This window comes from Tamandua tetradactyla, chromosome 2 (assembly GCF_023851605.1).
Source record: "Tamandua tetradactyla isolate mTamTet1 chromosome 2, mTamTet1.pri, whole genome shotgun sequence".
Taxonomy (NCBI): Eukaryota; Metazoa; Chordata; class Mammalia; order Pilosa; family Myrmecophagidae; genus Tamandua; species Tamandua tetradactyla.
The window spans coordinates 92,871,544-92,887,125 of record NC_135328.1 but is presented as its reverse complement, the minus strand read 5'-3'; the positions used below and the strand labels follow the sequence as shown (position 1 = coordinate 92,887,125).

Sequence of the window (15,582 nt, the reverse complement as noted above, 5' to 3'; positions counted from 1 at the left end):
AGATGAAAATGTTAGAATGGGCATAACCCAAATAACCCTCAAGACTGGGAGAAAGAACAAAGGAGAAGGTGGAGTTTTACAGAGAAGATAGGGTTCAACAAATAAGTATAATTGCTGAATCATTATATTGATATTTCTTTTAGTCTCCAGTGTCCTAGAGCAGCTAGAAGGAAAAACCTGAAATTGTGAAACTATTTTTGGTTTGGTAACCCATACCAAACTTTGAAATCTGTTCTATAATTACTGTTACAGTATACTTTGAAATTTATTGCTTTTTTGCATTTATGTTATCGGTAACAATAAAAAGTTAAAAAAAAATGATGGTCTAAAAATGTATGTTTTAAGCATAAAGCTATAATGAAATCTCACTCAAGACAGTTAATATTTGACCTCATCTAAGATTGTTTATTAAAAAAATTAAACATACTACCATCTATAAGACAGTTTCACAGTATGAGTTTTGAGAAACTTTATAGCAGCTTTTAAGTTCATCTTTACTTTTTAAAAAATAAAGTTTTTTATTCAATTATTTTAAAAGAAATGTAACCATTTTATACTTAGCACATGTACATAGTAGATTAATTGCCATTAGTACAGAAGGTGGTTTACTCCATGATTTATCCTTGAGAAATTCTGATAAACCATCTGAATTTGACATCTTCTTACTGTAACAATCCATTATATTGGATTATCAATTCAAAATAATTTGTTTGTTTATTGTGCCCAGCCTGATACAAGGGCTATGTATTAGCCTCACCTCAAAGGGATTATGTAATATAGCCCTGCCTTACTTGCCTTTTGGAAAAATAAAAGCAGGAAAGCATACCAAAGAAGTATTAAATTGGCCATTGAAGTTATCCAATGTAGGCAAAATATACACAGTAGCAGAAAGGGCTACAATCATTAAGAAAGGTCTTTTGGAGCATGTAATTTTTGAGATAGACATTGAGGTATTGGTAGTTTTTTTATTATCATTAGAGAAGTTGTAGGTTTACAGGCAGTTCAGGCATAAAGCACAGAGTTCCCATATACTGTGCTATTATTAACACTTTGCATTAGTGTGGTACATTTGTTACAATTGATGAAAAAACATTTTTATAATTGTACTATAAACTATAATCCATGGTTTACCTTAGCATTCTTCATTTGTGCTGGATAATCATATTTTTTAATGTTATTCTAGTAATATATATACAATGTAAAATTTCCCCTTTTATCCACATTTGAATATATTATTTATGATGTTAACTACATTCACAATTTTCTACTGTCATCATCATCAATGATTCTGAGTAGTATGAATATACTTAAAAGGAGCTACTCAAAAAAATAGTTGGTTGAGTAAAGAAGTTCATAATATAGCACATAAGATAATTATAAAGAAATCCATGCAAAATATTTAAAATGCCACATTAGAGATAATTATACACATACAATAGTGGTACAACCGAATAAGAAATCACCTTTGCTGCTGAATGGGGTGAGAGTTATTAGGGAGGACCTCACAGAAAAAATGATACTTGAACTGAGTTTTAAGGGATGAAAAAAATTCCATTGCTCAGAAGGAGAGAAGTTCCATTCTAGGCAGAGAGACAGCATGTATAGTTATCAAGGCATGAAACTGCATGGTATTTGCTTATAATTATTTAAGACATTTAATATGGCTGAAACATAAGTTGTTTATTGGGTGTAGCAAGAATTGAGGTTGGAAACAGAGACAGAAGCCAGCTCATGGGAGACCTTATATACTACATTAGTTTTATTTCTTTTTTCTTTCATGGAACATTAGTTTTAGATTTTATCCTGTAAATGTGGGAAGCTGTAAAGACTGGGTTATGTTTGGTGTTTATCATCACTTTCTTACTTACCTTTTAACAAATCAACTCTCAACCTCTTCTGTAGGCTACACAATTGTAGTCAGTTGCTTTTTTGAGTAACCAAGCATTCTGTCACTCTGTACCAGGGCTACAGTTGGAGTCACTGTTTAAATGTCTAAATATTCAGTTGGTTGTTTTTGTTCTATTACTTTTGTCAGAATAATCATTGTAATCTTCTCCCTCCTCTCTGTAATTAAAAATAGCGAGAAAATGTCATTGAATATAAGCACTGTTTGATTACAAGAAATGACAATGGAGAATACAACCTCAGTGGGACTAAAAAGAATTTTAGTAATCTTAAAGATCTTTTGAATTGCTACCAGATGGAAACTGTTCGCTCAGACAGTTTTATTTTCCAGTTTACTAAATGCTGTCCTCCAAAGCCCAAAGGTAAAATAATTTTCTAGTTATTTATAAAATATTGGTTATGAAATTGTATATGTGATGGGAGGTATCTTCAATACATTGGTTCCAAAAGAAATATGAAAAGAGCATCTCTGAAAACAAGTTAATTTTTCTTCTTCTGTTGTGTAAGCATCACCAAATAAAATTTGTTTTGGTTTGGTTGTCTAAAAGTGACTAGAAATTCATGGTTATAAATGGCATTTAAAAAATGATAATTGCTTGGAATATATCAGTTGCTTATTTATTGACCTGAATGGGCTCACTAGTAAATTCCTATGTATGTTCTAAGCAAAAACTTTCATACTCTTTTAAGATTTTAATTTCTGTATTTTAAAAATAATCATGGTAATGAGTAAAATAATTAAAAGTCATATTATGAAAAGTTTGTATTAGTTAAGGAAGTGATTATAATTTCAAATATATAAAATAAATTGTTAGAAGACATCAAAGTTCAATGATTAAATCCTAAGATAATTTTTCTATCAAAAAAATGAATAAGCATGTTTAAAGCATTTTTGTAAGTAAAACATGTTTTATTTTACTCTTTGTATCTTCAGTGTGTTTTGATCATATATATATATGTATGTTATTTGTTTGTTTAGATAAGTCAAATCTTTTAGTCTTCAGAACCAATGGTATTTCTGATGTACCAACCTCACCAACATTACAGAGGCATAATAATGTGAATCAAATGGTGTTTCACAAAATCAGAAATGAAGATTTGATATTTGTAAGTCATCAGAAGTTGATTATTGTCTTTTTGTCCTTTTAAAACACCTATTTCTTCATCTCTTACCCCTACCCCATATTACTTTCATGTGACATATGGGTCTATATGACATTATATTTTGTCATAACCTGTATTATAGAAATTTAATTGCAATTTAAATATTTTTATCTCTTATTGAAAAATGATACCAAATTTGAGTTAGAAATCAGCAAAATTAATTATTTAAATTGAAATTATATTCTCATTTCAGAAATTGAAAAATCTTCCTCTATAAATCTTAAATTAAAAAGTAAAATTTCTCTCAATAAAAGACCTGTGTCTTTAATTCTCATGTTCTCAAGAAAGTAAAGAAATCCAAAAGGGAACTGAAAACAAAAGTAGTAAATAAGAACTATTGTTTTGGCTGCAAGATGAAATTGAGAGTAGGGATTGGTCTCATTAACCAAGAGGCTTAAGATTTAACAGAAACACAAAGATGGGGTGAGGTTTTAGGCCTGCTAAAGGCCAGGAGTTAAAACTATCCAATAGCAGCGCCTTCGAGTAGATACACCCTCAGTAAAACAAGAATGGAATATGAGAAATCATTCACTAGAAAAAGGAAAAGAAAAGGAAGATTGCTTAATTTGGACTCTTAGTGAGGAAAAAGAGTTTCTCCTTAGAATTTGTAATCATAAGCTTTTGAGTTTGGGTCTCTATACTCCCTATGTGGTGTAAGCCAGTGAATTAAAATAAAATGTGATATGGGATCTATTCTGTAACTACTTGTTGAAGAGTGCTTTGAAAACTATTGCTTTTTTCTTTCTTTGATTATATAATAAAAAAAGTTTAAAAAATCATAAAATAAAATGTGGTATTACACTGGTAAAATCCTGTGGTGCCTGGCAGAAGCAAATGCAAAATCTTTTTGGAGGAACAAATCTTTAACCTAAGCCATCCAGGATTCCCACAGATAAGACCACTCCAGCATGAGCTTATACAGTAATTGAACATTTAAAAACACAGAGGAAAATAACCCATAATTATTTCAGAGTTAGCAGACCAACCAGCAGCAAAATGGACCCCTAAGAAACATCATATAATAGAATTTTCAGATAAAGACTATTAAAAAAAAAACATATGTTTAAAGATATTAACTGAGTGAAAATATGGGAAAATAGCAAGCCATTATTTAAAAAGACCAAAATGATGTGGGGGAAAAATAGAAAGTATAGAAATGAAAAATATACTCATTGACATTAAAACAAAATGAACAATTAGAAGGCAGACTATAGCTGAAGAGAGAATTGTGTGAATTGGAACATAGGTCTGAAGAAATTATTCAGAATGCTGGGACAGGGAGAAAGAAATGGAAACCATGAAAGAGGGATTAAGAGACTTGGAGGGTAGAATGAGAAAGATCAACTTATGTCTGTGTTCCATAAACAGACAGCAGATAGAATCATCCAGGATTATAAAGACATGAATTTTCATGTGAGGAACAGGAATTACAGAGTGGTTAGCTAATTTGACTAACATTACAAACCTAATAAGTACTAGAGCTTGAATCTGAACCCAAATAGCCAGATGTAGATTTCCAACCCTTGTTCCATAAGTATATGCAATAAATATCAGTAATAGTAATAGTGGTAATAACTAACACTTACTGAGCATTTGCTATATATCATAAGTTGTATTAGGTACTTTCATATATTAATTCGCTTATTGTTCATAGCAAACCTATGTGAAAAGTATAGTTAATATTCCCATTCCTCAGAAGAACCCCAGACAGCTGTGGCACAGAGAGATTATATAGTCTGTTTAGGGCCACACAACTAGTAAACAATAAAAAAGATTGAGTAAAACATTCTGCCTCCACAGACCACATGTGCTGCCTTTCTACTCTACTAATAGTAAAGATAAACAAAGAAAGAGTCACATATAAATAAATGTAGGTAAACATTGACTCTATTTTTAAAAAGTGATTAAGGCTTGTTCAGGGGAATTAAAAACTGGGTGAAACCAAAATACTCTTTATTCATTAATCCTTGTTGTCTGTTTTTTATTATTGTTTAAGGTATCAAAATAAAAGAATTCCTTTGAAGTCTTAAATCTGGGTTTAGGTTATAAGGGAAGTAGTTGCTTGTGGATTGTGTTTTTCTTTTTCTTTTTTTAAATCTTTGTCATTGACTATATTTCCTAATTTTGACATGTTTCTCTGTCATTACTCATTTTTTTTCTTTTTCCTTTTTCTTTTAAAGAATGAAAGCCTTGGCCAAGGCACTTTTACAAAAATTTTCAAAGGTATAAGAAGAGAAGTAGGAGACTGTGGCCAACTGTATGAAACAGAGGTTCTTTTAAAAGTTTTAGATAAAGCACATAGGAACTATTCAGAGGTGTGTATGTTATTTGTATAAGTCATGTACTTTTTGGTATTTAAATATGTGCTCTCCAATGTATGCAACTTTTGAAATTGCAATTAAATATATATACTTATATATACATACTATATTTATATACCCACACACACACACACTTTATACATAGTAAAGACCTTTCTGAGTATGCATTCTATTGGTAATCTAGAAAACTATAGGATTTTAAAAATAATATTACCAAACTACTTTTAGTATTATGTTATGGGGCATTACTAATACCCAAATCTGCCTGTACTAAGGCAGTAGTTCTCAAACTTAGCTCCCCAGAGCTTAATGGATTCTATAGAAGTTCCTCCACAGTTTTAACTGCTTTGTAAAAATAAATTTGAAAGGCAGTACTAAGAAACACTCTAGGTTTGGATGGATTATATGGTATGTGAATATATCACCATAAAACTGCCATACAGGGTTCTATGAAGATCATATAGGAAACACAAGTCTATAAACAAAGTTCAAGGCATTTTAATTCTTTTTTATCCTGAAATATTGTACATAAGTGAAGTAAATTAAACAACTTCAAAAAACATCTCTGTGGCATGAGAGACAGCCCTGAACTTTCTGTCCAGTGCTGAGGGAGTTTTCTGGGAATAGGAGTAGGCAGTTATTAGCAGGCAAGCATCACTGTCTCATTAAAAAAGCATGGAATACAACCTGCCAAACTCCAACCAAAACCATTCCAGCCAATCCTAAAGAATACCTAGGGCAACATGTAAGATTCTACAAAGGTTCCATGCACTAGGGTAATTTTCCAGAAACCTACAATCTCCAGATGGGTCCGTGGACCAGATAAGTCCTGAAACCTAGAAGGCCCAGCCTCTCCAGAACATCAGCTAGTTCCATCTCCCTACCCTATATTATTGACAGCCCCTTCCAATTTGAAAAAGTTAGAATGGGCATAGCCCATATACCCCTAAAGAGTGGGAAAAAGATTAAAGGTGATGGTGGAGTTATACAGAGAAAGTAAAGTTGTCAAACAATTGCTGAATCATTATACTGATATTTCTTTTAGTCTCCAGTATCTTAGAGCAGCTAGAAGAAAAACCTAAAATTGTGGAATTGTAACCCATATCAAACTCTGAAATCTGTTCTACAACTAATTGTTGTGATGTGCTTTGAAATTTATTGCTTTTTTGTATATATATGTTATTTTTCACACACAAAAAAAATTGATTGTGATGATACAAAAAAAAAAAAATGAATGAAACAGGAGTCCTGGACTCTAATGTTTGGTTTCTGATCAACTTTTGGTTTAGGTCATTAATCTTTGTGCAGTGGGGGAAAACACAAAGTCATGTTGTTTTAGCTGATACTCCTTACCAATTTAGTCAGTCTGTTGGTCTACCATCCCATCATTGCAAAGCCCCAAAATGCTGAGCAAGAAACAAGAAGTATAGCAGTAATTTTTTTCTGACCATAACAATATTATCAATCTTTCTCATTCAAATAATCACAGCTGAAGTAGAGGGAAAAAATAACTTCAGTGAAAAGAATCATAGAAACAGAAAGTAGAGTACATGTTACCAAGGGTGGCAAGAGGCAGAATAGGGAGTTAATGTGAAGTGGGTGTTGCGTTTCTTCTTGTAATGATGAAAATATTTTGGTCATGAATGGTGATGGTGGCACAATATAATTAATGCACACTAAACTGTACACTTGAAAGTGATTAAAATGAGGAATTTAAAGTTGTATGATGTAACCACAATAAAAAACTTTTAAAAGGAAAAAAAAAAAGAAACACTCTAGATTTTCAGGTGAAATGTGGATGATTCTGGGCATAATCCAGTTGTGCTAGTCAGGTAGAAACCCAGATGTCAGTTACCAGAGCCATGAGTGTATAGCAAGGCATTAGCAAATATGACATGACAAACCATTTATGGTTCTAAGAATATGTTAATGGAAAATGATGTGAAACTTATTAATTGAAGAATTGTAATCTAATCCAGAACACCATACTATTGGTTATTGTGATGCTTTTTAACAACCATACCTAGCAGTTCTAGTCAGGGTTTAGTTGAGTGAAGAGGATGTTAATTCTATGCCAATATCCTGACATAGGTGTCTGATATTTTATCTACACAGAGGCCATTCTTAGTTTTTTAGGAAGCATCATTTGAAGTTCCCATCCATCTGGTCCAGCCATGTCACTGTCTCTTTCCACCTCTAATTGTTCCTCTGCTCTCTACTCTAAGATCTCTGGGTCTAAGTTTGTTTTACTTGTGTCATTCATGGTATCACATACCAATATTGTTCTCTATCATTATTGTTTCCATATTCCAAGCTTATATAGAGTATTCCTCATAATGAACCCTAACTTCAAGCGTAATGGCAGTTGTAAGTCCCTGTAAAGGGACCAAAACACATTGTAGTCTTATCTATAGTCTTACTGAGAATAAGAGATTCTATTTCTCCTATGGCAGACAGTATCTCTCTGAACTACGAATACTTATAAGTAACAAACAATAATTATTTCATGTTTTTTGTATGTTTTTCTTTTCCTTAGTCTTTCTTTGAAGCAGCAAGCATGATGAGCCAGCTTTCTCACAAACATCTGGTTTTAAATTATGGAGTTTGTGTCTGTGGAGAAGAGAGTAAGTAAATCCACTGCCTTTCTCATATCTTTATCAGAGCATCCATTGTTGTTTATATAGGAAATTATATTTCAGGATCATAGTAAGATAGTTTAAACCACAAAATAATAAAGAGTTTAAGTATTGTTGAAACCAAAAACATTGTAGGAAATGTTCAGTTATATCTCATTAAAAAAAAGGACACCAATGAACGAAATAAACTGCAGAGTACAGTTAATATACCTTATGTTAAAATGCCCAAATAAGAGTATTAAAATAAATAAATAGGTTTTAACCTTTTCTGTCAACCATAGCAGTACCTCTTATGGTTGGTTCAGCATAACATTGGGACAACTATTTCAGTACAAGCTTAGCCAATTCTGTGACTATTATTTGGAATTTTGAACATAAGGTATATAAATAATAGACTGAATTTTTTTTTGGTATGCTGTGTGGTGGGGGTCACATTTCATTCTTTTCCGTGTCAGTATCCTGTTATCACAGCACCATTTGTTGATTTTTTTTTTTTTTTTTTGAGTGCTTGGGCCAGGGATCCAGGTCTCCTGCATGGCAGGCGAAAATTCTACCACTGAACTACCCATGCACCCCAAGACTGAATTTTTAATGGAACTGATTGAAATGATAGGATGTTGATACTAGATGTGTTCTTGGGCTAAACTTAGACTTTCCATAAAAATTACCAAAGGTAGATTGTACTATATGCTTTAATAGTATATGTTAGTGTCTAACAAAATTTACATTCATAAAATTGCTTATGTAGATCCCCATTTTCCACTAATAATGTGGATTACATACACCTCTATACTCATATAATTTTTCCTCATATCATTGAAAATTGGCAGTCTTTTAAAATATCTCAGAGACTACTGTGGGTATCGATGAGGTGAGAGAAAGCTAAATGCAGTGTTGGAGAATTCTGCCCACTCACCCCCAACAAGAGCAGTTCTGTATTTATCTTTTTTTTTTTTATTGATGTTTCTTATTACTTTTTCATTCTGGGGTGGGGTCAGAGGTGGGGGGAGAGTAAACTTCTTTACAAAGTTTGAAAACACTGTTTTACACCATATAACCTCAGTTCTTACATTTGCTTTTATATTTATTTTTTTGATTCTGTGATCACTTTATTTTCCAACATTTAAAAATTTCTGAAGTTAGCAAGGATCTTAAAATTGATGGCATGCCATCATTTAAGTGGCCATGATTTTTTTCTTTTAAGATGCACAAAATAATGAAGTATCTGACAATACTGTTGTCTATGAACTACAGTAGGTCTTATTTTCATCTTTTAGTCAGTTGTTTTTCTTGGGGAACTTAAATGTTCTTTTTGCCTCAGTATACCTTTTTTTGTGGGTTTACAAAACAATTATGCATAAAATTCAGGATTCCTGTATACTATTCCACACCAATACCTTGCATCGGTGTGGAACATTTCTTATAATCAATGATAGCACAATTTTTATAATTGTACTATTAAAGTCCATGGTTTAACTTAGGGTTCATGATATAGTGTAGTTTCATGGATTTTTTTCGAAACATTTTTATTCTGTTTCCATATATACAATCTAATATTTTTCTCCTTTTAATTACATTCAAATATATATTTGGGTGCTGTTAATTACATTCTCAGTGTCATGCTACCATCACCACTATCCATTACCAAAACATTTCCATCATTCCAAATATGAATGCCTTCACTTCCCATTTCCTATTCCCACCTGTCCCCTGGTAACCTATATTCTATATTCTGACTCTATAAGTTTGCTTATTCTAATTATTACAAATAAGTAAGAACCTACAATATTTGTCCTTTTGTGTTTGGCTTATTTCACTCAGCATGTCTTCAGGGTTCATTCATGTTGTCACATTTACCAGGACTTTATTCCTTTTTATAGCTAAGTAATATTCCATTATATGTTTATACCACATTTTGTTTATCCATTCATCAGTTGATGGACACTAGAGTTGCTTCTATCTTTTGGCAATTTGTGGACAATACCACCATGAACATTGGTGTGCAAATATCTGTTCAAGTCCCTGCTGTTAGTTCAAACTAGTAGTGGGATTACCAGGGCATGTAGAAGGTTCTATACTTAGCTTTCTGAAGAAATGCCAAACTGTCTTCCATAGTGGTTGCACCATTCTACATTGCCACCAACAGTGAGTTAGTATTCCTTTTCGTTTGCATCCTTTCCAACACTTGTTATTTTCCATTTTTTAAATAGCAGCCATTCTAATGTGTGTGAGATGATATCTCCTTGTGTTTTGACTTGCATTTCCCTGATGGCTAATGATGTTGAGCATCTTTTCATATGCTTTTTTGGCTATTTTTATATCTTCTTTGGAAAAATGTCTATTCAGGTCTTTTGCCTAGTTTTTGATTGGGTTGTTTGTCTTTTTTATGTTAAATTGAAGGATTTCTTTATATATTCTGGATATTAAACCTGTATGGATATGTGCCTTCCAAATATTTTCACCCATTGTGTAGACTGTCAATTCACTTTCATGATAAAGTCCTCTGAGAAAAGTTTTTTATTTTGGTGAGTTCCTATTTATCTATTTTTTCTTTTGCTGCTTATGCTTTGGGTGTAAAATTCAGAAGCCATTGCCTAACACAGGTTTTTAAGATGCTTCCCTGTGCTTTCTTCTAGAGTTTGATAGTTATATTTCTTATATTTGGGTCTTTGATTCGTCTTGAGTTGATTTTTATATATGGTGTGAGGTAGGGGTCCTCCTCCTTTTTTTTTCTTTCCAAATGGAGATCCAGTTTTCCAAGCACGATTTTTGAAGATATTATTCTTTCCCAATTGAGGGTCTTTGCCACCTTGTCAAAATTTAGTTGGCAATGATGTGAAAGTTGATTTTTCAGTTCTCTTCTATTGGTCTGTATGTCTGTCCTTGTACCAGTACATGGTATTTCGATTACTGTGGCTTTGTAATAAGTTTTAAGATTGGAAAGTGTGAGTTCTGCAACTTCGTTCTTCATTTTCAAGATGGCGTTGGGTATTTGGGGCCCTTACCTTTCCATATAAATTTAATGATTGGCTTTTCCATTTCTGCCAAGAAGGTTTTTGGAATTTGATTAGGATTACATTGAGTCTATAAATTGCTTTGGGTAGTATTGACTTCTAGTCTTCCAATTCATGAATGCAGAATGTCCTTTCATTTGTTTAGGTCTTCTTTGATTTCTTTTAGCAGTGTTTCTTAGTTTTATGTGTATAAGTCCATAATATCCTTGGTTAGATTTATTCCTAGATATTTTGTTCTTTTAGTTGTTATTGTGAGTGATTATTTTTCATGATTTCTTCATGTGATTGTTCATTTCTTGTGTATAAAAACACTGGTGATATTGGACTGTTATCTTGTATCCCACTACTTTGCTGAATCCATTTATTAGCTCTAAGGAGCATTGTTGTGGATTTTTCAGGATTTTCTGTATGTAGGATTATATCATCGGCAAATAGGGAAAGTTTTACCTTTTCCTTTCCAACTTGGATGCCTTTTATTCCTATTTCTTGCCTAGTTGCTCTGGGTAATACAAAAGATATACAGTGATTTCCAGTACAGTCTTGAATAACATTGATGACAGTGTACATTCTTGCTTTGTTCTTGATCTTGGAGGGAAAGCTTTTAGTCTCTCACCATTAAGTAGGATGTTAGCTGTGGTCTTTTCTTTTATAATGTTGAGGATTTTTCCTTCTATTCCTAGTGTTCTAAGTGTTTTTATCTTGAAGAGGTTCCAGATTTTGTCAGATGCCTTTTTTGCATCAATTGAGATAATCATGTTTGTTTTTTCTTTCATCTTCCTAATGTGGTATACTACATTAATCGATTTTCTGATGTTCAAGCAACTTTGCATACCAGGGAGAAATCCCACTTGATCATGGTATATAACTCTTTTAAAATGAGTTTGTTTTGTTTTGTTAGTATTTTGTTGAGGATTGCACTTATATTCATACTGGTCTGCATTTTTCTTTTCTTGTAGTATTTTTATCTGGTTTTGGTATGAGGGTGATGTTGGCCTCATAGAATGAATTAGGGAGTGTTCCCTCTTCTTCAAATTTCTGAAAGAGTCTGAGGAGAATTGGAGTTCAGTCTTCTTGGTATGTTTGGTAGAATTCCCCTGTGAGGCCACCTGGTTTGGGGTTTTTCTTTGTTGGGAGAATTTTGATTATTGATCCCATCTTTTTACTAGTAATTGGCTTGTTGAGATCTTTTCTTTCTTCTTGAGTCAATGTAGTTTATTGTGTGTTTATTGGTATGCCATTGTTCATAGTATCCTCTTGTAGTCCTTTTTATTTCAGTGTGGTTGGTTATATCGTCCCCCTTTTCATTTCTTATTTTCATTATTTGTATCCCCTATCTTTTTTTTTTCTCAGTCTAGCTAATGGTTTGTCGATTTTGGTGATCTTTTCAAAGAACCAATTTTAGTTTTGTTGATTCTCTGGGGGGGGGGGTTGTTTGTTTTCTATTTCATTTATCTTTGCTCTAATCTTGACTTCCTTCTAGTCACTTCAGGTTTAGTTCACTCTCCTTTAGTTCGTCCAGTTTATAGGTTAGGTCTCTGATTTGAAGTCTTTCTTCTTTTTAAAGAAAGGACTGGACCCCATGGTGACCTGCCACTAGAGTTGGGGCAGGGGGGAGTGAGGTGCCGGTTGCTGTAGAGTGAACATTTTACTGTTTTCTACCATAATTTATCAACCTCTTTCTCCTGGTCCTCCCTGGGTGTAGTACAGTGTTCTTCTGGCCTCCAGAGTTTCAAAATAGTTGTTTCAATCAGTTCTTTCCTGTTTAATAGTTGTTTGGTAGAAGTTCCCTACTCTGCTATCTTCCTATAGGCTTCCCTGGCCAATCTTAATATACTTTTTATATTGAAAGTATTATACCATAATTTATTTTTCTGTTTATTCCTTTGTGAACAGTGCAATACAGAAATAGTTTTATTAAACTACTGTTCATTTTGACTCCTAGATCTTTTTTTCTTTTTGACATTTGCCCTGACATAAATTTTTACACAGCTAATTCTTAATATTAGCATGTAGATTTTTCTTCAAATTAACTATGTGTAGCAACACTTTATCAGTATTTTTTTTAGTTACCTAGCATCAATCACAGACATAATAAATAAACCCTAAACTCAGTAATTTATATTACACAACATGACTTTCTGAAATTCTTGACTTTCTGAAAATTTTTTTCACTACCAACACTCTTCAGAAGTTTTATCTCTGCCTCAAAATAGATAAGACTGTATCTTGAAATAAACACCTGTTGTTTTTTTTGGCAAAGTATTTCTTAATCATATTTTTTAATAATAGTTTTAAAAACAAAATAGGTAATATAAAACATTTTTTTTTACTTTTTTGAAGCATAAATTAAAAGATTATGGAATTAGAACTCAAATACATCTTTATGCCTATAATAGAATGATCATTGCTATTAATTTTTACAATGAAGAAGAATTTCAGGAAGGTTTGAGTGTCTAAATAGTTTTGTGGAAGAGAACTTAACTTTATGAGACATACTCATTTCTATCAAAAACACAGCTGTAAGCACTAAAACAGTGGTGTGCTGGAGCAATATGATATATCTATTTCTATCTTTTTGTCTGTCCATCTTACAGCATCATGTATGTCATCATCTTTATCATTGCTTAGAATCCTGTCTCTTGTCTTTGCAAGTAAACTAAGAATAAAAAATGCATGTTCTTTTCTTTAAAAAGAATATTTTTAATTTTTTTATCTATAATACCCATATATAACTATAAATGCAACTATAAAAGTTAAAAATTATATGTATTTTATTATATGTATACTTTAGCCTCATTATTATTTCTTATATTTTAATGCAGATATTCTGGTTCAGGAATTTGTAAAATTTGGATCACTAGATACATATCTGAAAAAGAATAAAAATTCAATAAATATATTATGGAAACTTGAAGTGGCTAAACAGTTGGCATGGGCTATGCATTTCCTAGTAAGTATATTCTTATATCAGAAACTTACTGTTTAATCTTATGAAGAAGTGTAATTATCTTAGATGGGAATAAGAGATAAATCTGTAAAGGGATGTTGAATCATTTAAAACAATGTGTTAGTTGATGAAAATGATGATCATTTTAGTCATATTTTGTTTATATAAAATCACATTTGAAAGAAATAATTTTGTCATACCATCAGTCTCTTAGAGCTGCTGGTGGACATCTGTAGTTTGTGTGTCTTTGGTTAATAGAAACGTTGTGCTAACTATGGACAGCAAAAGAAAAATACACATATATGGCTGCTTGTTATGTTATTTGTAGGCAATTGGACATTATATTTGGTGAGGATGCAGTGCTGCCACAAGAGCAGAATATCAGAGGGCCAGCCAGTGATAAGTGGAGTGTTCAGGCTCTTCAAAGTGGGATCTATATCCTACTAAACACAAGCCATATTTCTCAAGTCAGCCACTATCAACAAATATATACCATTTTGAATCTCAGCTTTAGAAAGCGAAGTGGCATTGGGTAGTTTTACTTTATTCATTTCATCATTAGTATAGATTATTCTGTCATTTAAACTTTAAAACAGGAAGCATTGTGTTGCCATAAAATGTCTTTTTATTTTCTCAAAGTATGCCTCCAAATTCATGTTTACTATATTGTCTTACATATTTTTATTTTTTAAATCCTCTTTGGGGCCTTAAATATATTAAGTGCTCAAATATTTTGGATTGATATTGGTATGTATGTGTATTTAACTTTAATAGGAAGAAAAAACCCTTATTCATGGGAATGTGTGTGCCAAAAATATTCTACTTATCAGAGAAGAAGACAGGAAGACAGGAAATCCTCCTTTCATCAAACTTAGTGATCCTGGCATTAGTATTACAGTTTTGCCAAAGGACAGTAAGTTCTATAGGGACTGTATTGAACTTTTTATAAAACTCTTTATTTGGAGAGTGGCTTAAAAAGAATATTGTTAAAAAATGTTAATTTTTCTCATACTCTATTTTATTGATGTGTTCTTAATAAAATCTATCATTTTTAGCAACCTAAGTACAGTTACATCCTAGTTTCTGCTGTTTATTCTTTCTGTTAAGCATGTCACCTTGTCATCACTGTGAGATAATTTTTTAAAATAGTTTTACTCCTTAATTCTGCATAGAACATAGAATTTTATGTTTTTCTTTGAGCCACAAAACATCTTTAAGATATTTTTTCCTGTAGGCACTTAAAAATTTATGATACCTAGTTTGAGATTTTATCTACTTAAGTATTCAGCTGATTATTTTTAAAACTTTTTAACTTTCTTTTTTATTTGTTAATCTTTTATTTAGCACAACTAGTAAAAATTTCAGAATAATAGTTGAGTGGGGTTTTTTGTTGCAACTAGTGATATAGTTGTATTTCATTATCTTAGCTAATTTCTCTAATAAACTGTTCTAAATTTAGTTTCTAAATTTAGTTGTGTATTTCTGTGTGTACTTAAGAGTTGGAAGGGACCATTGAGATCATCAAATCAGATGATCCTCAACTTTAACAATGATGACCTTGAGACCCATAAAGTTAGAGGGCATCAGCACACAAT

The 15,582-nt window shown here is 32.1% G+C and overlaps 1 protein-coding gene across 4 annotated transcripts in view; it reads left to right on the top strand.

Moving 5' to 3' along the window:
- Positions 1-15,582, top strand: part of JAK2 (Janus kinase 2) — a 221,479-nt gene that overhangs the window by 179,585 nt on the left and 26,312 nt on the right. For all 4 annotated transcript variants that reach the window (XM_077148267.1, XM_077148265.1, XM_077148266.1 and 1 more), the window contains 6 exons: positions 2,081-2,267; positions 2,885-3,012; positions 5,250-5,384; positions 7,927-8,014; positions 13,863-13,990; positions 14,762-14,900. In XM_077148267.1, the coding sequence (XP_077004382.1) occupies positions 2,081-2,267; positions 2,885-3,012; positions 5,250-5,384; positions 7,927-8,014; positions 13,863-13,990; positions 14,762-14,900 (805 nt within the window). The remainder of the gene's footprint in view (positions 1-2,080; positions 2,268-2,884; positions 3,013-5,249; positions 5,385-7,926; positions 8,015-13,862; positions 13,991-14,761; positions 14,901-15,582) is intronic.